The sequence below is a fragment of the Trichoplusia ni genome, chromosome 22 (assembly GCF_003590095.1).
Source record: "Trichoplusia ni isolate ovarian cell line Hi5 chromosome 22, tn1, whole genome shotgun sequence".
In the NCBI taxonomy this organism is placed as follows: domain Eukaryota; kingdom Metazoa; phylum Arthropoda; class Insecta; order Lepidoptera; family Noctuidae; genus Trichoplusia; species Trichoplusia ni.
This window is the reverse complement of record NC_039499.1, coordinates 556661-582785: the sequence shown is the minus strand read 5'-3', so window position 1 is coordinate 582785 and position 26125 is coordinate 556661. Positions and strand designations below refer to the sequence as shown.

The following is a 26125-nucleotide window of genomic DNA, read 5'->3' as shown; positions in this document are numbered from 1 at the left end:
GTCATTGTTTCTTTAATGGCTGTTTAATTTGGTTTTCGATATTGATTAAGCTTTTCAATTTTACAGATGTTGCAGTTTAGAATCTCCGAAAAAGTTACGTTTTGCATCTGGGAACCACTTAGAATCGCATACTGACGGTGTGCTTCATCACCGCAGCGACGAGTATCTTATGGAAGTATGTGTTTATTTTATAACATTAGGTTATTTAGATACCACGTCGTGGCATATTATGTTCATGCCATATTCTGGCGTTACAGGTTGTTGGTGACGGCAGACTAGTCCCGGCGCAGCGCAATGACTTGTTGGAGGCGCCGAGCCTCAGACACGAGTTCACAAGCGTATCGTGTCCTATCATCGAGCACACGGAGAGCGCGCCCGCGCCGGCGGCGGAAGTGGGAGTAACAGCGCCCCCGCGCTCCTCTCCGCCGCCGCCGGAAGACAACGCGCCGCCGTGCGATATCAAGCTTGTCATCAACGGCTGCTCGTACAACGACGCCGCGGCCATCCCACTTCTAGCGGACGCCTAATCTTACTATTTGCATTTGTACTTACGATGTAATCCTAGTCAATGACAGCGATTTATGCATCTCTGTGTGCTGCAACGTTTTGAGCATAGCTCGGAAATGTGGTACAACGGTGCGAGAACGGTTATATGGAGGTAAACGGTTTAGATCTGCCCTCATCACTGGAATCGCACTACTCGCTTCTCGAATGACACTTAATGTAATGTGATCTATGTCAGTATTATTAAGAAACCTTGTTCAATAGAAATTATTTAATAACATTAAACTTATTTCACAATTGACGGTAACATCGTTTTACTTACACATATTATTTACAACATCATTTCATATACATATACATATCATCTAATATACGCTCATACGGCGGAAGCTGCATAGGTTGCCGGCTCAGACGGCGGACTCGCGGTCCAGCAGCGGCGGCGCGTTGCGCAGCGAGCCGCTGGCCGTGCGCGCGCTGCTGCCGAAGAACTCCAGCAGCCCCGCCGCCCACGACGTGAAGGCGAAGCGCGGCGTCTTGCGCTCGCCCGGCTTGGCCTCGGCCACGTTCTCCAGCGACCGCCAGCCTTTGTAGAACTCGATGTAGTTGGCCTCGGCCGGCTTCCGGCGCGCGCGCTCCAGCTTGGTGGACAGGCTGCTCTTGCGCAGCAGCGGCGCGTCCTCGCTGCGCGGCGCCTCGTCCGTGACCAGCCCCACGATGGTGCCGTTGAACACGGGGTCCCCGCAGACCGTGGCCACGCCCACCTCGTGGTCGAGCGAGCGCGTGGTGTGGTGCCTGCGCAGGCGCGCGGCGGCCGGCAGCACGTCCAGCGAGCGCGCGCGCAGCCCCGCGCCGCGCAGCGCCGCGCCCGACCCGCCCGACTCGCGCCCCGACCCTGAGCACGCCGTCGAAGACGCGATCGAGCTCAGCGCGTGCCTGACACACCAACAATGCACATAAGTTAACGAGGATCGCGTTGTGTGAATTTCTATCCGTTTCCTGTCTTCTACCCTCATGAAAAATAGAAATGTAGCAAAGATGAATGAGCACATAAACTGACCTAGGCCTAGGCGCGACATGTTCATGCCTAGCCCGCCGCAGGTCTGTCTCGGCGCAGAGCGGCGCGGGCAGCGAGCAGCGTGAGCCGCGCATGGCCTCCCTGGCGTCGTGCCCGTCGCTGGGCTCGCGCGCGCCGCTCGACGACACGCGCTGCCGGACCGCACTGCCGCCGCAACCGCCTGCAATACAAATAACATCTTCATACATGCACCAACTAATTTAGATAAAAATCTAGCTCTAGGCTGCATTCCTTGTGTGGCGGGAGTTTCACAAACATTCAAATCACATACACAAGAAGCAAACAGTTGAAGATGACTAAGTTCATTTCATGCAAGGAACCCGCAACACAATTTTGAAGTGGCATTTGGCTCATCAATTCATTTTACTCTGAGTTACATGCAGTCAAACAAAATACTACCTTCTGACAAGTCTGATGAGTAATTATATTAAGATTTGCTTTGTCACGATTCTGAAATATTAAAAACGACCGTAACTTTTACTGATTGGGTTTGTGTTCAACTTTTCTTTTATTCATTAGGTCATTTACCTGATAGTGAAGGATGTCGTGAGTCTGTCAATCTAGGACTCCTTCTGGGTCGACGGAATAGTGGGCGCTCTTCCCCTTCTACGGCCCTCTTTTGAATAGCCTTTTCTGTGGCGCTTATTAACCAGTATGTCTGGACCTATAGTATAAAGATAAATCCATCAGAATGAGAGCTTTTCAAAAGCTAGCTTTCACCTTAGTGATGATCATACTAGAATTGGGCATACCTGTCCTTTCCCTTTAATTGGAATAGTGCCTCTTGGTTCTACGATATAGCCGCCAATTTTATCGAGCGCTTGCTTGCAGCTCGGCGATATGTGTATCTTAAGCGGCTCGCCGTTGGACTCCATGCGAGACGCTGTGTTCACTGTGTCTCCGAACAGGCAGTAGCGGGGCATCGTGAGGCCAACTACACCTGCTACTACCGCGCCTAGAAAAATATATTTTTATAAGCAAAATACAATAAATTACTATTGGTCCCTTCCTTCTATTTACAATCACGATATATTGGGTCTAAAACGTTCCGAAAATAAATAAAAAATAAACGTAAATATAAAAGACTTACCGGTATGTATTCCTATCCTAAGCTTGAGTGTTTCATTTGGTCTATGAGATATTTTGTGACTTTTTACTGCATTCAATAACTCTAGCGCCATTGATGCGATCTCACCTACGTGTCTATCGTTATTTCTTATAGGTAATCCGGAAACCTGCAAAAAATAATATAGTTATCCAACTGTAGTCAATCACATAAAAAGCACACAAGTCCTAAACTGGGACACTACACTTCAGTAGCAGACTCCACCTTAAGCGACAATACTTAAAACTAATAAGTTTTAAACCTGTTAACTGTGTCTTAGTAATTTAATGTCGAAATGATATAAAAATATTGCAAAAAAAAACGTTATTAAATTTGAAAACGATAAAAATATAAAAACGCCAACGTACCACCATGTAAGCATCCCCAATGGTCTCCACTTTATAAACATCGTAGCCTCTAATTATCCTATCGAACACCGTGTACAGGTCGTTGAGGAAGTTCACGACCTGCAGGGGCGTGCTCTCGGCGGACATGGCCGTGAAGCCGACGATGTCGCTAAAGTATATCGTCACCGAGTCAAAGGACTCCGGCTCGACGCCCTCGCCCGTCGTCAGCCGCCGGGCCACCGACCTGCAACAAGCAAACACCTTAACACACGCCACACATGTTATCACATAATGTACATACTTCATGGTTCGTGGTAAAAGGTACCTATAACGCATATTCACACTTACCGACAGCTAGTGATGTAGGAAAACCAACAAAATAACTAAACCTAATGATTTATTTACATGTCTATTTCAATCCAAGCAATAGAATAAAGTATTCCTAAAACTAGTGGCAAAACCATTTGTTAAAACAATATTCTATGTAATTTTCACTTTGAATTGAAAAATTAAGGTGTAAAGTACTTAGTAAAAAAAATATTATATACAAAATGTTCTAATAACTCTAGCATGCTGGTCTATCTATAAATTATCAAAGTGCAGTGTACGAAAAGATCTCACACGTGCCCCAGTACTGAAGTTCACCAAAGAAACGCTACAAAATCACTTGCAAGAAGCTATAAAACCAGTTAACTACTTGAAGGAAACCGCCATCACCGGACAACGACGCGTCACGCTTTACCGCCACAGATCCCAAGCAAGCTCTATATCTACTCAAACTCTGTTAATGAAAGGTGAGCCACGAGCCTGTGATGTGTCAAGTGACCCGGCCTGTGAGGCAAACCATATTAAACTACAATCACCAATAGGGAGTTAATTACCTCAAGACATTTTCACGACATTTCTATAATGGATTCAACCTCCACATCTGGAAAAGAACACAAGTACAACAAAGTGAATACATTAAATTTTTTTAGACGACGTACCACTGTTTTACATCAAGTCCATGTCGACGGTCCTAGACGTTGATAAATGAAACTATATCATGTGTATGTTGGTTTATAGTACCATTATCAAACTGAGACGGTAATCATTTACAATTAGGGTATGAAAAATAATAAATAAGCCTCATGTGTTGTTAATTCTGTACATAGAGTGTGCGCAACTGAGATCCTAACATTTTTACAGATGAATATAGTATTTTGGTGTAAAAAAACATTATTCCTGTAAGAAACAAAACATAATGAGACTTCGGGGTTAAAATTTCGTGCACCATCTTATAGAAGTTGGCAGTACTTCTATTAATCACAGACTTGGACTAAATGTAAACCAGTACGCACACTACGGCGACATCCAGGTATGTGATACAGCTTGTTGTATTTGCGTCTTCCTCAACTGTGCTCACATTTAATTACACCGATAACATAACAAACCTTCAAATTAGTAATAACAATTATATAGGTGACGCTAACATATTACACCATTTAATGTACACAGGATTAATGACATGTACATGCATATTTTAGATAACGATGGTTAACAGTTTAAGCCGTAAAATGTAAATAAACATTTAAATGATTGTTTTACTGTAACATTAGAAGGTGCGCGAAAGGTTGTCGTATGGTTGTCTTTATATACAACACGTATAACACTAAGAACAGATATGATATTAAATAAATAATAATGTCTTACTTTGGTAGCATCCTATGTAATAAGTCTTCGGTTTTTTGTTTCTCTTCGATCAATAGCCTCGTCCTCTCGTTGACTAGTTCTTCTAAATTATTAGCATATTTCTCCATCATATCCATCATTTGGTCCATTATATTTCTTGACCTAGAAAATTATCATATCAAAAGATTAGTAAAAACAAGGAGAGAAACAAAAATAATCTAAGAGAAAAGAATAGGTGAAAGTTAAGACAAGAGGTAACAATGCACTTTTTGATGTTTTCAATTATTATTTACACTACATTGAGTGTGAAAATCATATATCCGACTGCCGGTACCTATGACTGCCAAAATCACTCAGCCGTAGAAAGGAAAAGTATTTTTTTGCGAGTGAAAATCCAAAATATTCACAGGCCGCGTCCTCGACATAGATAGAAGTCACTTTTAAACAAATCAAAACAATATGCAAAAAATATGCAATGTTGCAACTTACTTCCCAGATTTCATTTTCTTAAGCCGACTCCTTATAATAGGAAAGTCGGGTCTAATATTCGGATCCTCTGCCCAGCAGTCTTTCATACACGCCACCACGTAATCCTCGGTGGACGGGTCCAGTATATCGGTATCCGGTCTGAACACCTCTTCACCATCTAACTTTGGTCTTTTTAATCGCTCTATTATATCTGTGAATTGAAAAGCTGACTAAGAAACGAACATTTTTAGGAACTCGTCGTAACCCGGGACCGAGGAGATCTCGACTTGGCTATTAAAATGTTGAAAAACTTGTTGAAAAAAATGTCGTCAAATGATGAGTTTGCGAAGAATCACAGTTTTAGTTTACCCCATTGGTCTCCGTTTTTTAAGAATAGGAAAAGTAAGTTATATAACTACGAATCCTGCTATATCTCATAAATAAAAAATGTAATGTGGCTGCACATTAACGAAAATTAATCATTATCACTAACCTTTAGGTTCAGTCCCTGTAAACCCAAAGGGACCTCTCCTCGCTATTATTTCGTATAAAATAATTCCAAATGCATAAACATCTCCTTTCTGTGTTCCACCAACTGTCGAGTTAGGGTTATCCATTTCCCTTAGTAACTCTGGTGCTTTCCATAATAAGCCTGCAAAAATACCGTCTTCATAGAATTTCGCACTTACAACCAATAAGAGATAACGAATTAAACGTAAACAAGGCACTAGTACCATTCCATTTATGTGGAAGTTTAATAAAAACTTGTTCACAATATACCTCTGTAATATTGGTGTTCCCCTATAAAATCATTTTCGGCACACGCCCTCAAGTCGTGTAAACCGAAATCAGCCACCTGCAATCGAAACACTTTTATAAATTTATATTATGATTACGACTTGTCAACTCGGAATATACCAATCTACTGTTAGTAGGACATCCTAACAGGTAGGAGTGAGGAAGATTCGCCAAGAACACGCTGCTGGCAATTCTTTATGTCTTTCTTGGAAGAGGCTCTAATCTGTTCCAAAAATGAATTTAATCATAAGACTAACCTGAAGCATCCACCTAGACGTAACAACACAATTCGAGGATTTAAGATTTCCGTGAAAAATTAATGGCGATGTGTGAATAAACATCATACCCTGAAACAAATAATTTATATTAGTTCTGTGACGTCACATGAAGGGAATAAACAATAGAAAATACTTTTAATGCTTTACCTTTATGAGATCATGGATTAACGAAGATATGAACATTTTGTCCAATTTTATATCTTCATTTTCAATTATATCCTGGAAAAATAGTCATTATTATAACCAACATTATTTAACAACAAATACGACTTAATTTAAAATCTTTCAGTAGCATTGATAATTTTAGATTCGAGGGGCATGGTCTACAAATTTGATGTAGATACAATTAAATGCCCTATATGAGTATTGCAATTAGAAGAAGAACAAACGCTTTGATATAAAAACAGGCAAACAGTAGATATTTTAGACGTTTCTTAATACAAATCTTGTTTATACAGATAACTGTACATCACATTTTTTGCCATAACATTATTTTCGAGACGTAGTTCTTCAATTTTGTTCCAAATAAATGGCATTATATTATGAAACTTTCGTTATTTATTCTAATCGTCCAATAAAACTATGCAGTTCCAGTTAATACATAGGACTTACATATAAACTCCCTTTGGCACAGTAGTCAGTAAGTATGAGCACGCGCAGTGGCTCGACGACGGCGCCGATGAACGAGTTCAGGTTGTCGTGACGCAACTCGCGCAGCAAACGCATTTCCTTCATTATCTCACGAGGAATGTCCTGATTGAAACGATAATGTTATAAATGACTGGGACACATTATGGAGAGGTTATCTTTCGCAATATTTTTGTATTTATCCCTCCCTCAACTTACACACAACGCCATCTAGTCTCAAAGTAGGCAAAGCTTGTATTATGAATAATAGACAACTGATAAACATCCTACTACTCTTATAAAGGCGAAAGTTTGTAAGTATGCATGTATGGATGTTTGTTACTCTTTCACGTAAAAACTACTGAATAGATTTGAATGAAACTTTACCACAATATAGCTTATACATCAGAATAACACATAGGCTACAATTTTTGAGGTTTCTAATGTGAGGTCGTAAAAAAACACATTTTTTGCGCTTACATTGCAAACGCTGACTGAATCCTACAAGATAGATAGATAGAAGGCAGGTATAAATTATAACTTATATCTTCTAACCACGCGGACGAAGTCGCGGGCTAGTACTTATATATTTCTAAATCTTATAGCTAAATTACACCCAAACACAGATAAATTATTGTCCTGGATAGGAATCGAACCCACGACCACGAGGGTATAGCATTCAGGGCGACTAATCTAAACTAGACCAACAGGCCAGTGGATTGGTAATGGGAATGGGAGTTCACTTTAAAACGAAATTTATAAAGTTAAGATACAAGATCAAAACAAGAAAGTAACACTTACTTTCTTTTTGGAAAACTTGAGCTCCTTAATCCTGACAACATTCCCTTTAAACTGAGCAGTCGTCGTGAATATCTGTGTACAGCATTTGCTCTCGCACGATATACCGCTCGCTAAACTCAGCTGCAACATAAATATTATATTCGTGGCACGACAGTTTCAAATTTAAAAACGTACACATAATAGCACATAAAGTCTGCACTGTTTACACAAAAGCTAGCGCTTGCCTGCGCGTTATTTCTGGTAAGGGGTTACCTTACTAGGCGACCACACGAGCCCGCTGCCGAGATACCCGGCTATCTCGTGCGGGTCTATCTTCCACAGCAGACCCTCGATCTCCTGCTCGATTTTCCACTTGCGGTATATACTGATTGTGACCACTAGAGCGCAGAACAGAGTCACTGCTAATGTCCCAGCTACTACGAGCGACGTTATCTGTGAATCGTCTTTCGGACACTTTTCGTTTAGAAATCCACATGACGGCTCGTCTTCGGGCTTGACGCTGTCTGGCCAGTCGATTGGTAGACGAGGGTTCAGTTTGTATTCCTGAAAGGGAACATAGAAACCAATATTTAAAATAAAAGCAATAACAAATGCAAATACTTTAACTGCATGGCATCAAAATACTGTCGGAAAGTAAATTAAACCAATTAACATTTTAATTTACAGGTTAAGTTAAAACGCGTGAAGCTTCCAACAGGTAGCACTGGCCGTAGCACGCAAGCCCAAGCGTCTTTCGGAAGCCATTTTTTTTTATTATCCTTCCGAACTTGAACTTCCCTACATACCATAGATTTTACATAGATTGGTAATCAATTTTTATCTACGAACAGTCATGTCTTCTTTTTGCCTATGTTCAAGCCTCTACGCCGGGTAGGATGATACCTCACCGTCATTTAAGGGGGTAGTACACCCCCTGAACCTAATATAAGTTACCAAAAAATACTCACAGGAAATTCCCTTTTACTTTGATGCTGGAAGTGTCCAACGGGTATCATGCTGTAGGAGCAGTTGACATCACCGTCACGGAACTTGGTCGGCTTGAAGGCGAGCACCGAGAAGTTACCCTCCGAGTCCGCGCGCTCGTCCAGGCGGATCGACATGCCCGATATACCTGCGGAGGGGAAGGTGATCTAACTACAACGCAATTGAGGATATTAACTGGTGGTGTTCAAATTAAAAAGGTATGAGTATAGGATACGTCCCATTGCCAGGACACAGGCCTTTAATCGTATAGGGAAGGTTTCATCAACATTGATTACCACGCGAGCTCACTGTGGATATTGGCGATATTGCAATTAATATTAATTGGGTGTTTATTTATTGAGATTAAATTTTGTATGCAAATGAAAATTAGAATTAACAGATACATGTTTTGGACCTGTATAAAGATATATTTCATTAAAAAATGCTTCTTATGCAAGTGTATCTCAAAAAAATTCAAACAACTTTAAAAACTGATAAATCAAGCGAAAATATACAATTATACGGTTTGACCACTCACTTTTATACGGAGAACTTTGAATCATTTTGTTGATAATCCTCGTTCCGTTCATGGCGATGAGATGCAGTTTGTGCAATGTCAACTGTTCCGTACGGGTCTCTTCTTTAATGATTTCGTCTAAAGCTTTCCCGTAAAGTTTTACCGAATCATATAGATATGCAGCGTAGATGGAGACAAACTGAAAAAAAAAGCGATTCTATATAAATAACATGCAATTTAGGTGAGGTTGGTTAATCTTTCAAACCGGGTGAGACGGTTATAAAAAATATGGTATATGATTAGTAGTAATTCATTTTGAATGTGTCATCCTACGCACAATGGTTCAAAGAAAACCGTTACCGCAATTTGTCCGCCTGCTGTGTCGTGTGTAAAATACTTAAGTTTACAATATTTACACAAATTATCCTTATATTTTGAATCACCCGTCGATTTAATATATGACGGTTTGTTATAAAGTTACTAACGCCATGACAAAAACTAATCAAAGACTGGTCACAACTCATGAAGAGGAAAGTGTTGAGCGAATTTCGTCAAAAGGAAAAAATGAATTATTTTGTTTAAGTGATAATATGACACGAACGATCTTGATTATAATCTTTAACATGCCTTCTGTAGGTTACCATAGAGCGGCATTACGACATTTCATAGTAAAAAAATGGTCAAAAAACAGAGGCTTATACTCTATGGTAGGAAGTATGCGAGCCTACCACCACCTCTTCAAGTAATATCATTGTAATTGTAGAATAGAGAAGAAGAACTTGCACCATGTAGAGTGCTGTCACGCTTGCACACCCGTCAGGACATAACTTTAAAACGTAGCAGTAGGCCCCCAGACCATGATGATGATGATGACATTAGTTAAATACACACCTTATTAAACTGTGTCCCGAACACCACAGAGTCCCTGAACTTGAAGGGCGGCATCGTATTGTACTTGCGGACTTTGTTGGTGAACTCCTCATAGCTGCTCGAAGGCTCAGAGGATACCACCACGAGGAGGGACTGCGCCCGCTTCTTGAACTCCACAGTGTTCGGGCATATGAGTTTAGGGGATACGCGGTCTTCGGTCTCTGAAAATAGAGTTCAAATTTCAAATTTCTGTTCCAGCTATTGCCAGCGTCATAATTAACGACATCCTATTGTATTACAACTTAAAAAGCTTGCTTTTAATCAAACCATCATTCCGGATTATATCTTGGATAATCTTGCCTTCAGATAAAGATATTTATAGAAAAACGATATCAATTTCGACAGGTGCGGATTAAGTTTTCAACAGTATGAAATATGGGGATAAATGACAAAAACAAGAGAAAGTCTTGCGATAAAAATATCAATGTCGAAAAAACAGAATTATTTTTAACTTCGGATCCCGTCACTAAGCAAGCGCAAAAAAAGAACATCAAATGTCTTTCAAACGGCAACAGACACATAAATCAGGGATGAATGCACATAATCCGCGTTTTAATTACATTTTTTATGTTTTGCGAACAAAACGGTACATATATCAATGTACCTAGTAAAAGCTAAATACGGAAAACTAAAATTCACAAATTTTAAGCAACGGGGTTCTTTAAACGAGCAACACGAAGTCAACTTACTTATAAGGTATTTTAAGGCTTCCTTTGGAGAATAGGTCATCATGTCGACAAATATAACCATGTATTCGCCTTTCGAGAACAGCTGAAGAGACTCCATAGCCGTCATCATTTCTATGAGACCCGGTGTTGACCCCAAAAAAACGTATACTGAAAAAAGAATAAATACCTACAATTTAGATACAAACTGGGACAGTTGGAATTATTACGAGGCGTCACGTTGTACTCAAATTGTGTCTATATATTATCCATTCTACCCAAACTTGGGTATTTTCTAGTGTCAGATAGATATACTACATAAAATGATAACAAACAGGAATAAATTGTATAGACTTACTTCTAGTTTTATTCTTGGTATCCTGTATAAACTGGTACCAGAACCCAGGCGCGCAGCAAGTCATTTTCTCCTCGCAACACTTGTACCCATCTATGACGGGCCGTTGGTGGTTCACAGTCATGTTGTTGTTCTTCGCGTGGTTCTCCAAGGTCAAAGCTACGGTCACCCATGATTCCTCATACAGAATGGAGAATTTGTTCCATCTGTAGTACCGGAGCAGAGATATGACGGATTTTGTTGCCTGGAAAAGAGGATGATTGATTTGTGCTGATAATTTTGATAGGCTAATAAAACAAAGAAGTTTTGGATATACATATAGAGAAAAGGTCTTCTCATGTCGGTAGAAAAGGAAAGTCTTAAAAATATAGTTAGCTTAATATATATAAGTTACCTGTGCGCCAGGAGGCTCTAACCTCGCAAAGTTAGACAACGTAGAAGTTTGATAATCGGAACAACGCTGAAACAAATGAAAATTAATTACTTCAAGATGATTTTTATTTTACGCACATACTTAGCTGGAAATTCGATTACAGAAATCACAGTTTCTGGTATTCAATCCATGTAAGGTGGTTATTACGCACATTTCTGGGGTCAGATAAATACTGATTGCCATTTGAATCCCCAAGCAATGTCTAACACAAAACAGTCAACGAAGCGGGAATTTACACTACTTATTTACTATCTTTCTTACAATTGGCTATGACTAATTAACTTCCTGGAAATTATAGGCATTGTGCTGCCGCCGACGTGACGACAGATTTAGACCTCCACAGGGGCTCCTTACGTGAACGAGTCTTTATTGCATTTTTACTGACGATTACCTAATTTACTTTGCACGCGCTCTATGAGTAATGCGTGAAATTAACTGAAGTGGCCTCAGCGATCATAACCTACATTAAACGATACTTCCACATCCATATTCAAATTCGTGGGTTAACCCACAAATAGTTTGATTACACTCAACAGCTCTTAATGTGAGAGCATTAACAGATGGCAGTGACAAAAACCTTCAGGTGTGGATTGAAAAAAAATTTAAAATTTTCCTTTTATTTAAAATTGCATAATTATACTCCATTAACTCATGACGGACATCGCAGCATATCGTAGATCGCTTGAAGCATTTTGGGTTAGTATAACCATCATCTAAGATCTGTCAATTTGCGGTAAAATGTTTTAACCCGTCTCCCTAGTCAGTACAACGCACGATAATAGGCGAAACGTATCCAATTCCAGGAGTTAAATAAGCTCTGTTTTAGTCTCCAAGTCTGCAGCTAAGTAGGGCTACATCATTGGTACACTAACGTACGCTACAAACCGCAAGAGTACAGGCATTTAAGACAGTAAAACCTTTAAACAACTTACATAAGAGATCATAGGTAAATTTCTGGACTGTGCGATGATGGCCTCGGTATGGCAGCGTCCCTCGGGCCCGAAGAAGGCGACAACCCCGGCACAGCTCATGTCGGTGATCAGACGCGTCGCCGTCACAGTGTCGAACTTCGTGTCGTGCCATTCTAGAAACAAGTCGACGTCCGGCAGCAATTCTGTGCTGTTGTTCAGCTGTAATTTATCACAAAGGACGTTTAATACAAAATCCCTGCTTAATTATGCAGAACTATTAAAAACAGACTTCTTCCCATATGTAATTTTATAAGGATGCCTGCCTCTGTAGCCAAGTGACATTTCAATATTCGATAACGCCACTAGAAAGACTCGCATGTATAGAGGTGACAGGTTAAAGTAACGTGACTTATCGAGACATATTATGTTATTTTCATAAATTTGAGATTTATTTATTACCACCGTTAACGATTGTAGAAATATCGCTGGGATTGGGCTGAAGCTGCGGATTACTCTTAAGCTTATTAATTAGTTCTAAAATGAAATACCCAGTAAAAATAATATCCGCATGGTAACTATAAAAATAAAGAAACGGGATATGCGGAAATAACAAATCTCGCAAAATATATATAGCTATAATGCACAAAAATATAACAAAAAGAACCTTGACTTTATTCCAGTCAATACCAGTCACCGAACGGATTCGTGTTTATGACCCCGTTTCTAGATAACGCCGAATCCTTCTTATACGGGATCTGAACTCACGGAACCACGTAAATGTTTATAGTACATTTATTTATGTACAAGGAATTCTAAAAGTTAACTCGACTTGTTTGCCCTCGTGCTAAAAATAACTACGGAAATGTAGATATGATTTTGTGCTGATCAAACAAAGTTTTATCTTTGAATGTGTCCGACCGAATTTGTTTGTAAGTAACATTTAAATCTTAGCTGCTGTTGCTATTCGCTTCTTAGAACTTCGATTCATCATACTAGGTGACGTTGAATCTTTAGAAACAAGACTCAACGCTTACTTTGATGTTCCATATAATCGCAATGGAATAACTCAGTAGCTCAACATTACAGGTGTATGTGATTCTAAAAATATGACACGATACGCGATGCGGCTAATGGAAACATCCATGATGCCCTTGACTAGATTTATTTTTATGAGCGTTTTCTATTAGATTATCTGAATAATTTTAATGGGTAGTAATGGATATTAAAATAGATTATAATATTTCCCGGTATAATGAAAATATGTGGCTGATATAGGCCCCACAAGGCACAAATAAGCTACACAGGTTGTCTCAGTGGCTTACACAATCCCACAGGCAAAATCGTTTAAATGATTAAATACTGGAATAGTCTCGCAAAAATGTTTTTGACATTTTAGAAGTAAGAAATTGTGAGGGGTTTACCTCTTCGAGGGCAATGGAGAGTGCCCCGGAGATGGTGAGGCCCTGCCTGTCTCGTAGTTCTCCGGTGAGGGCGGGCAAGTAGCCCACGGTGAGGTTATACTTCTTGGCGGCGAGCGAAGGCTCGGCCAATAGGCTCAGCGCCGCGAGTACGAGAACCCGCGCGCCGCGCCACATGCCGTCGCCTTCACCACGTTACTCTCACCTGGGACAAGCGAAAACAAACCTTACAAACATTTCAATAGAATTCAAAAAGGGTGGTTCCTATCCTTCTATCCGTCCATAATCTATCCGATCCTATCCTCTGTAGGTATAGGATTTTTCTACTCCAATCACAACCAGTAATTCGGCCTCTCACAAGCCTCGGCACAACGCTAGGCACGAATCAAATATATATTTTTTTCCAAAAAGAGGATGAAATGGCGTCAAAATTAAATACATTGCAGACATGTTAAAGTTTTACGCTATCACACGTCAATTGTGATCAGTGGTTAGAGGAAAACCTTTTGACGTATTCTAAAACATGTTAATGAGGTTAATATGTTGCAATAATGTTATTGTCACGTTAGCATTATATAATTTATGAATTAGGCGAGCGATGATATGAGGAAATATTGTGTTCCTGTATTGTACAGACATATAGGATTTAAATAAAATTGCTTGATTAATAACATCCAAGTTAGGAACCGGAATGAATTGTCTTTCTTTCTTCTAATAGAGAAAACCTCCTTGCCACAATGTTTCTGACCATACTCCTCCGAAACGGCTTGACCTATTTTTATGAAATTTTATATTCGTATTTCTTCATACCCCTAAGTGATCCCTAACATTCTCTTTTTCATTTGTTTTTACTCGTTTATTATGAATTTTTTACAAAGAATTCATTTGACAATACAGCGTTTGCCGATTCAGCTAGTTCTATTTTATGAATTGCAGTGCTTTAAGATAGTTATGTTTGAATCTATTCAAATAAACCTATGCATAACTATACAAGAAAATTGCCAGAATTATAGCAATGTAATTGGTAACAAAACTGTAGGGACCTAAGGACTTAAGGTGTGCCTGTTGGCAGAAAGTTTTACGGCGACACGATATCAAGATAAACCCTAGAGGTTTCATAAAACTTCAGAGTCATTGTCCTATTACGATAAGAGGATGATTGGTTGATAACACACGTATTGAGACAGTGCGCGCTTTGATCTCGGACAGCAAACGTAATTATTGTGATGGCAATTGAAACTTATCTTGATAAACATAGTTACGTGTTTGTCGTGAAGAGAATTAATTTAATATAAATTAATAACACTATAAAAAAATTACGAATTCAATTATAAATAAATCGCGACTATATCATAAATTAATTGGCTGTCAAAACCATAGTTTATATATAAGTTGCATCATAGCAAACACGACGCTATATCGTGTGACGATATTGTAATAAAATCACAATGTTATCATCTAAGAACCGTTTTTAAGACGACGGACATATTACTGTACGTCATTGGCACACATGTCACTTTAACTGGATCTTACACGGTAAATAGAAATTAAAAATAAAACAATATCACCTCGTATTCTATTCAAATCAGAAAAACAGGCTACGTCCTTAAAAAAAATCATGCTTTTATAAATAGAAGAGATTTGTATAGATAAATTACTATTTATATTATAATGGTGACTACAATGAGCGTGTCTATTTCTGTATCACAATAAAGGGAAGTCTTCCTGCAGCGTTTTCCGCCCTCAAATGTAGGAATTGCTTCCATGCTGTCAAGTAAGTAATTGGCTCGCAGCCGGCGACCGATTAGCCCAATTGACGTGCCGCTGTTTTGACAACATGCATCTCGTCTTCTTAAAACTTGTCTGGGATTCTGTCCAACTAGGTATAATGTGGAATAATTATCATATTGAACGATGCCCAGAGTGGAAAACAAAGGGTGAATCCAAGATTTTATACTTATTTGCAAGGTGTGTTGATACTCATAATAGCCATGTTCTAGCCTCAAATGTTCAATGAATATAGAATACGTATATAATTTCCCACGTGTCAATAACCGCAACAGAGACACAGAGTCAGCATATTGGCTCTAAGCACCCGTGGCTCGTGGCATGCTAAACAACCTTCTCCGATCATAGCAGGCGTGTACCCAGCCCGCAGCACACGCCAGCGCCAGTGAACCACGATCTCGCCATGAGATAACGCTAGCGATAACGTTCTCCACAGTTATTTTTAGAACTTAATAAAAAGGTAATATGATTATGATTACATTTCACGCAATCGCGCACGCTTCCCGCATAACGTCGAGCTGGAAGCCAACCAAGCACAATTTGCATAATACGACCAAAAACGGTGAAACTGTACGGACGAGTATCTATTTAACTGTAGTCAGTTTCATTAGCTAAATACTTTGTTTCCTGATCTTGTTATCTTTGTATCTTAAGGTCTGCCAAATGTTACTTTTTTGCACAAAATGTCATAGGGATGTCACAAACAGTTTCAATTACAACCTCTTTATTCACTCCTGGAAAACGCTACCGCAGAGCTGAGGACTTTTATTTTATTTAGCAATCAAATAATTTCATACCTAGACGGGGAAACATCATGTAATGTATGTAAGCTTTGCTCATAGATAACAGAAGAACAACACTTATTTATCACTCCACTTTCCACAAAAATATATTTATTAATTTTAATCCGATTCTTTGTATCTAATTAAAACTGCCCGGAAACTATCTTCCTGCGTACATGTAAATTGACACGATTTATTTACATAATGTTTTTTGTTTTTCTATTATCGAATTAGGCCGCAATATGGCTATGCGATTGAAAATCTATTTCTATAGAATAACAGCTACCCTAAGGCCCTGAACTAAGTGATATTACACAACCTAGGGCATGTCAAAAACAGAAATGTTAAGCTATTTTTACAAGAACATTGTTTTATTTCTCTAAACATCGTCCCACATTATAAGAATGGTTCGTGTACATGACAGGAACGAGATGACAAGCTCGCCTGTTAAGATTGTGACGTACAAGAGCAGAGCTACAACATTTCAATTATGTATTTATAATATTAAATATGCTAGGCAACATTCTTTCGGATTGAAAAAACGGATTCTCTTCTAAAGTTATTAAAAAAATACATTTCTGAACAAGGAATCTATATCAAACACGTATTCAATTATATGGGCCGCTAAGAAACGTATCATTTTCGTGTCATAAGTTCGTAGAGTTTTAGCTTGCTAAAGTTTCTTAATCTAATGTAACCTAGAAGGTCAGCCAAGGCAAGTACATGGCACCCAAAACCTCAAGCTGCACTGTTTTTGATACAAAGGTCGGTGTACAAATTTGGATTAACAGCAAAAAGTAGAGTCGTGAATTAACGATTTTCGTGAGTTAGTGACCCGTATAGACTGACTACAAGGTGTTTTTCCGACCGTTTATATTACCTAACTATAATTATGATACTGAAATCTGAATAAAGGACATGGCCGGAAATTGTATGAACCTGTGCCCCAGCATGTACACGAATAAAATATACGTCAATTAATAGTAAACATCGTCAGAAACAAGAATAAAAAAGTTTTTTTTTGCTCAGCAGTCGCTGACAAGAGTTATGAAGGTTGAAAGTTAAGTAAGGTTAGGTTGAAAGTTAAACTATGGTTAAAGCACTTTTATGTTCCTGGTATATAAATATTTAATCTAGACATTTAATATTCATAATACAATCACTTGAACACTGAAAGCAGCATTATTTTTCAATTTGAGTAAATCTAATTGATTGGAAGTTAGAACAATATTATTCAACTGATAACATTTTGGATAAGACAGCAAATAAAAGAAATTAAATTGTTGAAACATTTAATATTAATAAAACATTACAAAACACGGCTGGTGAAAAGACAGCTTCTTGGTATCTCGTCCATACCAAGTACCAAAGAATTGTCATAATGTGAGCACAACATCCAACAGTCCGGTTGCCAGATACACAATTACACCAATAACTTAAGATACCATTTCTAAGTTGGTCTTCAAATGAGGGAAGCTCTTCATATAAAAAATACGTGTAATATTCACGCCTGGACGTATGTCTCGATTTAATACGTCCTCTTAATAGAAGAGGATGATTTCCTTCAATTTCAAGTGCTGCGAAAGTATTTGATAAACTTGAGTTCTCCAATAATAACTCCCATTCATTAGAATCCGCATAAAGCTTATTATAAAACAACAAGGCTGATTTAATTAAGGTAGGCAATAAATAACCTGCACTTTGCTGAAATCCATCAAATATGCATCGCTTAGATGTATTAGCACAACATCTATAATTAGGTAGGGCAATTGATGAAACATCTTGACCTGGGCCAAGATGAAGTTGTGGAGCAAGTGGTGGAGGAAGTTGTGGAGGAGGTGGTGGAGGAATAGGTATTTGGATTATTTGATCAGGTTGGTGATCTTCTAAGGCGTGAAAATGGTTGGAATCAGTAATAATTCTTCGGCTCACTTCGTTGTTAGCTCTCATGTAACAACCATGACATAAAAAGTTGGCAGCTCTAACCTGAAAAAAAATGAAACTAATACCACTCACACTCGACAATCAATAGCTTGACTTTCTATATATGTAAACTCAAATGTATGTACATAACAATATTATTACTTTATTGCCAACATCAAACCAAGACACATATTACAAAATAAAATACCCCATCTCATCTCTGTCAATCAAACAGATATTCATACAGTTTTTACCAATATGGAATGATTAATGTGATTAATGTGGAAGGTGAAAGTATATAATACATCCATATTATAGCATAGAAATACAGAAAGTTCCGAAGATTTGTAAAATCCATGTGGAGTCAGAGTAAATCACTAGTTATCTAAGTAAGGCAAGTAAAGACTTGTCCTAACTGATTCTTAATTGAAAATATTCCTCATTAATAATAATTAATATTTAATCAGCATTAAATATTACATCATAGTAACTATATTGACTCGCATGTTACATTTTGAATTAGAACTTCAAATAAGTTTAAGTTATTTAATGTGATTGACTATAATATTAAAACTGTAACAATTATTCACATGTAGATATTTAAAAACGTATTCCTTACATGTCATCATGTAAGTACTGCCACAGTGATACAACTGAGGCGAGAGGGCTTCCCTCCCGAATTTCGTGTCTTTTGGCACATGGCAACTGATTTACCACAGCCACAACAAACATTGATATAACCGAGTTGTCTTTCCCTGGAGTTCGTTGCAAGACATCTTGATATCTTGTCATAACACGCACCACAGACATGGCTATGAGATGATAACTGTGAAGGTAAAATAAGTATCTTTATTAGTCTTGAAATTGTAGATAGGTATTTGAATAATATGAATGCTGTAGGTATAAAAAAGATTTAATGATGCTACAACATACCTCGAATGTTAACCACTCCGATAAAAGAACAGTCATATCGGCGGGTAATGATGATAAAACATGTCTCCTGATACGTTCTCCGATTGTGATCCGGTTTTAAAGGTCCATTTTTCTTAAGTATACACAGTACGACTAGTTAGTGGAGCACTCGCGGGGGGCTACGACATATTATAAAACATATCATATACGAAAAAACAAACCGGCGCAATGACTGTTTATTGTTTACAAATTATGTAAGAATGTGATTTGACATTGACATTAGACGCTCGATATTCATCACTTCAATGTTGTCAGCACAAAAGTGACTATCTTCCTTTGTACGCGAACTTAGTTTTATTTAATTAATAATATTTATGGTTTCATTTATTTAAATAAATCAGTAAGCTTAAAAAAAATATATGTGTTATGTAAGTTATGATTAATTATGAACATTTACATTTTAAGCTCGATGTCTATAGTGACTGACTTTCCCTACTTTGTTCTTTGTGAATATTATATGGCAACATTAAGGGTACTTTTGAGTGGAGTACAAACGAAGAAAATCTTTTTATTGTATGTTTTTTTCTCCCGCTGCTACAGTAAATTGAGCTATTTTCAAAATTCCTTATTCGTTTTTTTATAATTATTGGTTTTATTTTGGTTCTTGTACACTCTGGGGCAGAATCCGGCCAAGTCCTTTTAATGTTTTTAAACCCATCTCGGAATTATAGGTATTAGATGTGAAATTCGTTTCAAAATAGAAAATAAAGTATTTCAACGCCTAAAAAACCTTAATTTCTTAATTAAACATTCGATGATACTTACTTTGAAACTAAATGAATAACATAAATACAATTACTTTCTGACTAATGTAAAGACACGACACAAATCGCAATATTCCTGGTAACTACGCTAGCATGGACGCTACGTCACACATTTATTCAAGTTAATATTTGTAACCTCGACTTTGGTTACATATTTACCAAGTTATTAATAGTACGCCAAATACATGCGAGCGGCTGAATCAGCACTCGGATAACTTAGATCCAGTATTTACGACTAGCCTGTACACTTTGTATAGTGAGCAACAAGTTAGTGATAGCAATGAATCGTTAATTTGAACTTTACTTCTTTGAATTTATGGCGCCGTTAACGTCGAAATGTTCGCTTTGATGTGCTCTCGACTGTACAATGACGTACAATACTAAGAACGTTTTAAGATTATATGTAAATTACTTAATCCAAAGAGATTCAATGATTTCTTGACTATTCTCGAAACGAAATAATACACGTAATAAACATAAACCTATTACAGAAGTATATGTTCGTATTTTGGACCAAGCTAAATGTGGTATTTCAAATCAAGATTTGTTTATTCGTGAAAATAGTTTATAGTACTGATATTCGTTTAAGTAATTTATGGTGTAAATCTTGTACTAATAGAATATTATATTCCAGATCTACTCCGAATGAAACAAATTACGTTTACCGAATATTAGTTGATAGATATAAACACTCTTTCAATAAGATCTTGAAATTATGAAAAGTGCTATTAGGTACTCGTTAATTATTAAAACTAGGCAAGTAAATAACGACCTCAGTAGCTTTTGGGATTATATTTTCTCGTTTTTCCATCAAGAAAAGGTGGTTCTAAAGGCTTTAGTGAGTTACCATAGACGGATTTGCAGTGTCTATGGTGAGCCTGTGGAGCAACAAGTCACTACGATATAGATAGTGCCACCTGTTGATAGACCGGACTTTAACATAACAAGCATTCTGGTTTGGTACTTTACGATAAAGGTCTATTTGACTTCTGTAAAAAGGTTTTGTGAGATTTATAATTTTCCGATCATAAACAGTTTAAGCAGTTTTGAACTCGGTCTCGACACACGGTCTGGGGAAGTTAAAAATACAGATACAGTTGTATTATAGTAGAAGTTTTGGAACACGAATAATTTTCAAATACACTCGACAGCATCATATTTTATCGAGCAATAAAACTTGGTACGATTTGGAATGCGTCGCAAGCGGAATAGTCCGTAGCATTATCGATCGGGACGAGGCGGTGTTTGGTCTGCCGCTCCTAACCGCACCCACCCTAAGTTAATAAAAAAATCGACCACCCAGCGTCTCCGACGACACACTGACACTATATTGTTTTACTTATAACGTAACAATATACATCCACTTAGCTAGTAACAAGAGTAACCTACATTGTCTGCGAAGAAAAGCCATCTCAAAATTGGTTCTCCTAAATTTTCCTTTGTTAAAATATTTTCCACGAAACGATCCCGTGACACACAAAATAAAATTTCTTCATATTTCTTACAGATGCTATCGAAGTACAATTTATTTATTTTGTCAACCTTGCAGTGGATAGCGCGAAATTTAGCGTCTAATTTAGTTTTGTTTTTAGCACCGGATATTGTTTAAATTCAGACTTCAATCATCTTCAGACACCACTCAGGTCTGAGTAAATATATTGTACCTAATGACGTGAAAATCGTAAGGTTTCAGAGAAGCTGATATTGAGTATGAACACCATTAATGCGGTACTTATAATTCCTATAGAATGAGAAGATCGAATATCCGATACAATATTGTAGGAACATAGTAGTAAATATCTCACTGGATCTATTCAACGTTCTTTAAAATATTATATACAGGTAATAGCTGCTGACAATTCAAATTGCATGTTGTTATTCGTAGCCGCATGAAATTAATTATGTATATGTGTACGATTGTTTTTGGTGATTTAGGTTCCTAAATAGTATTCCACATCATCTCCTAAAGAGTATACGCTTAATATTCGGGCATCTGGATGTGTATGATAAACACATATTAACAAAATATGCACTATAAGGAGTCATCTATTTGCATTACAATTTAAAGTGGTAAACGCACGTCGCTGATGAAAACATTATTACCCATGTCCGTAAACATATTACATTACACGCCACTTTTGAAATAATTATGTTCCATATTTATAGAAGACATCTACATAAATTAATTGATTGTTTTAACACGTTGTTATACTCATATCCGTTTTGAATTTTCCTCGTTTATTTGTGGTTATTTATAGAAACAATAAAGTACTAAAATAGCAAAGCGTAAATGCTATTTTAATAATCGTTTTGTTACGATTAGGCTCAGGCACAAGTTAAGGTAATCACTTGTGTTTAATTAACTTCATTAATACTTGATATTCAACGTACATACTTACGTTGTGTTAATTATTTTGGAGAAGAAAAGCTTTAACATGTATTTTCATTATTTTTGTTATTTATAAGTTCATATTTTACATTGAATTTCATAGTTGACATGGATATTGATTGTTCAGAATTATCTTCTCTTAGATATTCAGAGATAAAGAGGGAAAACAACGTATTATCGTCACATTCTCATCGGATGGTAAGAACAGGTAGTATTAAGTCTATCATCAGTCATATCCTTTAGCATATCATCTCGCATTCGAAGGCACTGATTACGTTGTACGGTCAGTCAAAACAATGGTCTATCACCCCAAGGTTGAAAATCACTTGAGCGTAGTGGAACAGGGTCAATATTCTAATGCAAAAATATTCTTCTATGAGTGAACCTTTGCTTCATGGCTGACCGAATCTAATTCTAGCAAAATCAGCAAATTTGTCCAACGAGAGTTTTCACAAAAGATTCTCGTTTTTCGTCATCGAAAGGCAACTTTGGGACCTAATGTATGAAATAACTAGCTTTTCGCCCGCGGCTTCGCCCGCGTCGAGGTCGGTTATATCGCGTTTCCAAGAGAACTCTTCAAAAGTCCAGGATAAAAATTATCCTACGTTCTTTCTCAAGGTCAACTCTATCTCTGTACCAAATTTCATTAAAATCAGTTCAGTGGTTTAGACGTGAAAGCGTAACAGACAGACATAAAGAGTTACTTTCGCATTTATAATATTAGCAGGGATAGTAGGGATGCGGTGGCGGTTGACCTCTACTAGTCCAGGTCAACTCGCAATCAGGCGTTTACAACCACCAGGACTAGTTTGTTTGAACGCCCTACTCAAAATTCTAAGTAGATGTAAAATACTAGCAACGTCCTGCGTATTTAACCCGCGAAGTTCCCGTCAGAAAAAATATCTTGATGAATTAGCATGTCTTAATTTTGGTTTTACCCCGCCTTCCCCCTGGCTGCCGAAAGACGTAGAAAGCCATTAAGATTTAGGCAATAAAAAAAAGGTTTCTAGACTTCTTGCATATGGGATCGCAATGCTTTGGAACCTGGTCCGCAAAAAAACGCTTCGAACTTTCGGCATTTCGAGTATTTTTTTTAAACGCCGGCCGTTGTTACAAACCTTCCTATTGTCCATGAAGTCCATGAGGATTTCGCCATCATTTTTACATAAAATAGTGGTTAATATCCTAATTATGAACAGGATAAACGAACGTATTTCCGTGTACCTTTAATGGGCATGGATGAGCTCATAAATAAACTTAAAATCATCTTCAACGAAACTAGGGCAGCTAGTAAATATAATGAATCTCGTGTCGATTCTTTCCTAATCCTTAATTCGGTTCAAGGCGGCGTGTCTAGGGGTGTTGTTGCTATGGTACTGTTGTCGAGTCTAGACTTACATAGCTGTTTACCTCTACATACTTTTTCTTTTAATGGTTTGATAATCTAGGAGATAAAAGTGAGAATGTTTGTATGGAACTCGGGTGGCAACTTTATTCAGGTCTGTTAAGGTCAATTTCATGACGGAATTTGCAGTTGTAATCGGCATAAAGAAAAATTTGTACACTCTTTCAGACTCTTAAGAAATGTAAAATTACTGGTTGCAGTTACCACATAACAGCTACTTACCTCTTTTATTAATATTATTAATTTTATTAGTGTTATTATTGCTTTAAAAGTAATATTATTTGAGTATTTGTATTGAACCAATAAAAAATCAAAGAGTATTAAATAACTGTAGGATTATCCTTTAACTAATTGTTAATTACATAGATTTATTGATAAAACAAATTATATTACATGAATTAAAAGTTAAGCAGGAAGAATGCTTCAAAACAATTTATCAATAATCTAATTATATTATAAATTGACTGTATTAAAGGAAGTAACATATATTTTGATTTTTTTTTTTGGGAATTATAATCTATTAGGAAAGTAGACATTTTATATGGTTAATATCGGAACTAATTTGACCTATTTTCTAATCGCAATCAGAAATGATGAGACCACATGTGATTTAAATAACATCTGTCATTGTTTATGTTTTAACAAACAGGTTCGCTACCTATCTATACATAAAAAGTCAATGATAGGAAAGAGCCATTTATTTTCAATGATGGTTAGTAGTAATTCTTAGAAACAAATGCCTTCTTGCTGATAGTATATTTTAAACCTAATTATATTAAAGCTGTCATTTTGTGAACAAAAATTTGCATTGTAATAAAAAAATATTGGATGGACAATTTACTGACAATAATAATATTTGACTTCATAAAAGAGAAATACTTAATATAATAAAATCATTTTTATTAATGAATAATCTACTCAGGAGGGGGCTGGTATTTAATTAATCGAATGAAGGTGCTACTCAAACCTAGTTTAATTATTTGTTGCACTTTATTTTCAGAAATTGGCTACTAATCATCTAACTACAATGCTGCCTATACTAATAAGCTCTGTTTATGATAGCTTAGATCATAAATACAAAATTCCAGTTTGTTACACCTTCAATACGAAATGGCTCGTCCTATTTTGGTAAAATTTGGTATGGGAATAGCTGGAATAAAATTAATAATGTTTGATACTTTTTTCAGTGGTATCCACATGGACAAAGCTGTGAGTGAGAGATACTTCACCATAAAATAACACAATTAAAAAAAACATGCATAACTCACCATTAATGTCAAATTGTCCTTTTTAAATAGTCCAGATGAATCCTTCATAGATGCATACTTTATCACAGTCTAGGAGTCATTCAATTAATAAAACACATATATTTCATTTCACATGTACACAAACTGAATATAAACTTCAAAAATGTTTACAAAGGAATCAAGCTTGAATAGCATAGTAGGTTGGATTCTAAAAATACATCAACATGATAAAACAGTATGAATGTGTCAACATAAAGCAACATAATGATGACAATAAGTAATATGGGCTGCGAATCCGGATTAACCGCTTCACGTGCGTGATAGACAGGTCAATAGATACGCCGGAATATATAATATATTATTAAAATAGATACAAAAGCACAATGAAAAAAATGAACCAAAAATTCGAGATTATTGCATCTCAGTTAAAGTTACATTGGTATTAATATATCCTACGTCTGAGACCAAAACACGGCGAAAATGCCCTAAACACAAAACATTATCACTATTTTTTAATCGAGTTAAATATTAACACTGGACTTTAGAAAGTCGTAGGTACTCATGAATTGACCTGTATACTCAGTAAATATGATATAGAATTATTCTAAAGATGTATAAAAGAACCCAAAACCTACTAGTCACTAAAAGCACAGTAATATAACGAGAAACACCAAAACTTGTAGCTTGGCAAAGTATACAAATAAAATATCTGCCCATCCACCATCACATAACCACTTGACAAGCAACAGCAGCACCATACACACACATAACTATTATCGGTAATCAGACGGAAAACTAATGTCACTTATAAACCGTAACTGACTCGATTCGAATTAGACATGTTATTTTTTCTTACTAAAGTCAGAGTGCTGCCAGATCTAGGCTCTCTTTCTCAGTTCAGAATTAAATGATCATGCACAAAAGGAATTTATATTTCAGAAACGACCACTTGACTCCTCCACTTTGACCAATAAACTGAGCTTCAACTT

At 37.2% G+C, this 26125-nt stretch overlaps 2 protein-coding genes across 9 annotated transcripts in view; one reads left to right on the top strand and one right to left on the bottom strand.

Annotated features, from left to right (window-relative positions):
- LOC113504623 (guanylate cyclase 32E) overlaps positions 1-658 on the top strand; it is a 41744-nt gene extending 41086 nt beyond the window's left edge. Inside the window, exons 25-26 of the mRNA XM_026887028.1 lie at positions 67-175; positions 258-658. Of these exons, the coding sequence (XP_026742829.1) occupies positions 67-175; positions 258-527 (379 nt within the window). The 3' untranslated portion in view covers positions 528-658. The remainder of the gene's footprint in view (positions 1-66; positions 176-257) is intronic.
- Positions 659-760: 102 nt separating this feature from the next.
- On the bottom strand, positions 761-25919 carry LOC113504622 (receptor-type guanylate cyclase Gyc76C-like). Of its 8 annotated transcripts, none has more exons than XM_026887019.1 (26): positions 25772-25919; positions 25158-25344; positions 13870-14071; positions 12470-12667; positions 11499-11564; positions 11108-11348; positions 10774-10920; positions 10046-10245; positions 9176-9353; positions 8622-8785; positions 7927-8217; positions 7675-7794; positions 6859-6999; positions 6394-6465; positions 6226-6315; positions 5951-6026; positions 5664-5822; positions 5192-5381; positions 4724-4864; positions 3053-3275; positions 2670-2814; positions 2332-2534; positions 2108-2243; positions 1979-1990; positions 1562-1739; positions 761-1437 (listed from the first exon to the last, which is right to left on the bottom strand). In XM_026887019.1, exons 3-26 carry the CDS (start codon positions 14041-14043, stop codon positions 912-914), a joined length of 4071 nt encoding a protein of 1356 aa, XP_026742820.1. In that variant the 5' UTR covers positions 14044-14071; positions 25158-25344; positions 25772-25919; the 3' UTR covers positions 761-911. The 8 variants fall into 8 exon arrangements, with proteins under 8 accessions (XP_026742820.1, XP_026742821.1, XP_026742824.1 ...); XM_026887020.1 differs by having other exon boundaries at positions 25158-25291; XM_026887023.1 differs by having other exon boundaries at positions 25158-25280.
- Positions 25920-26125: the final 206 nt, after the last annotated feature.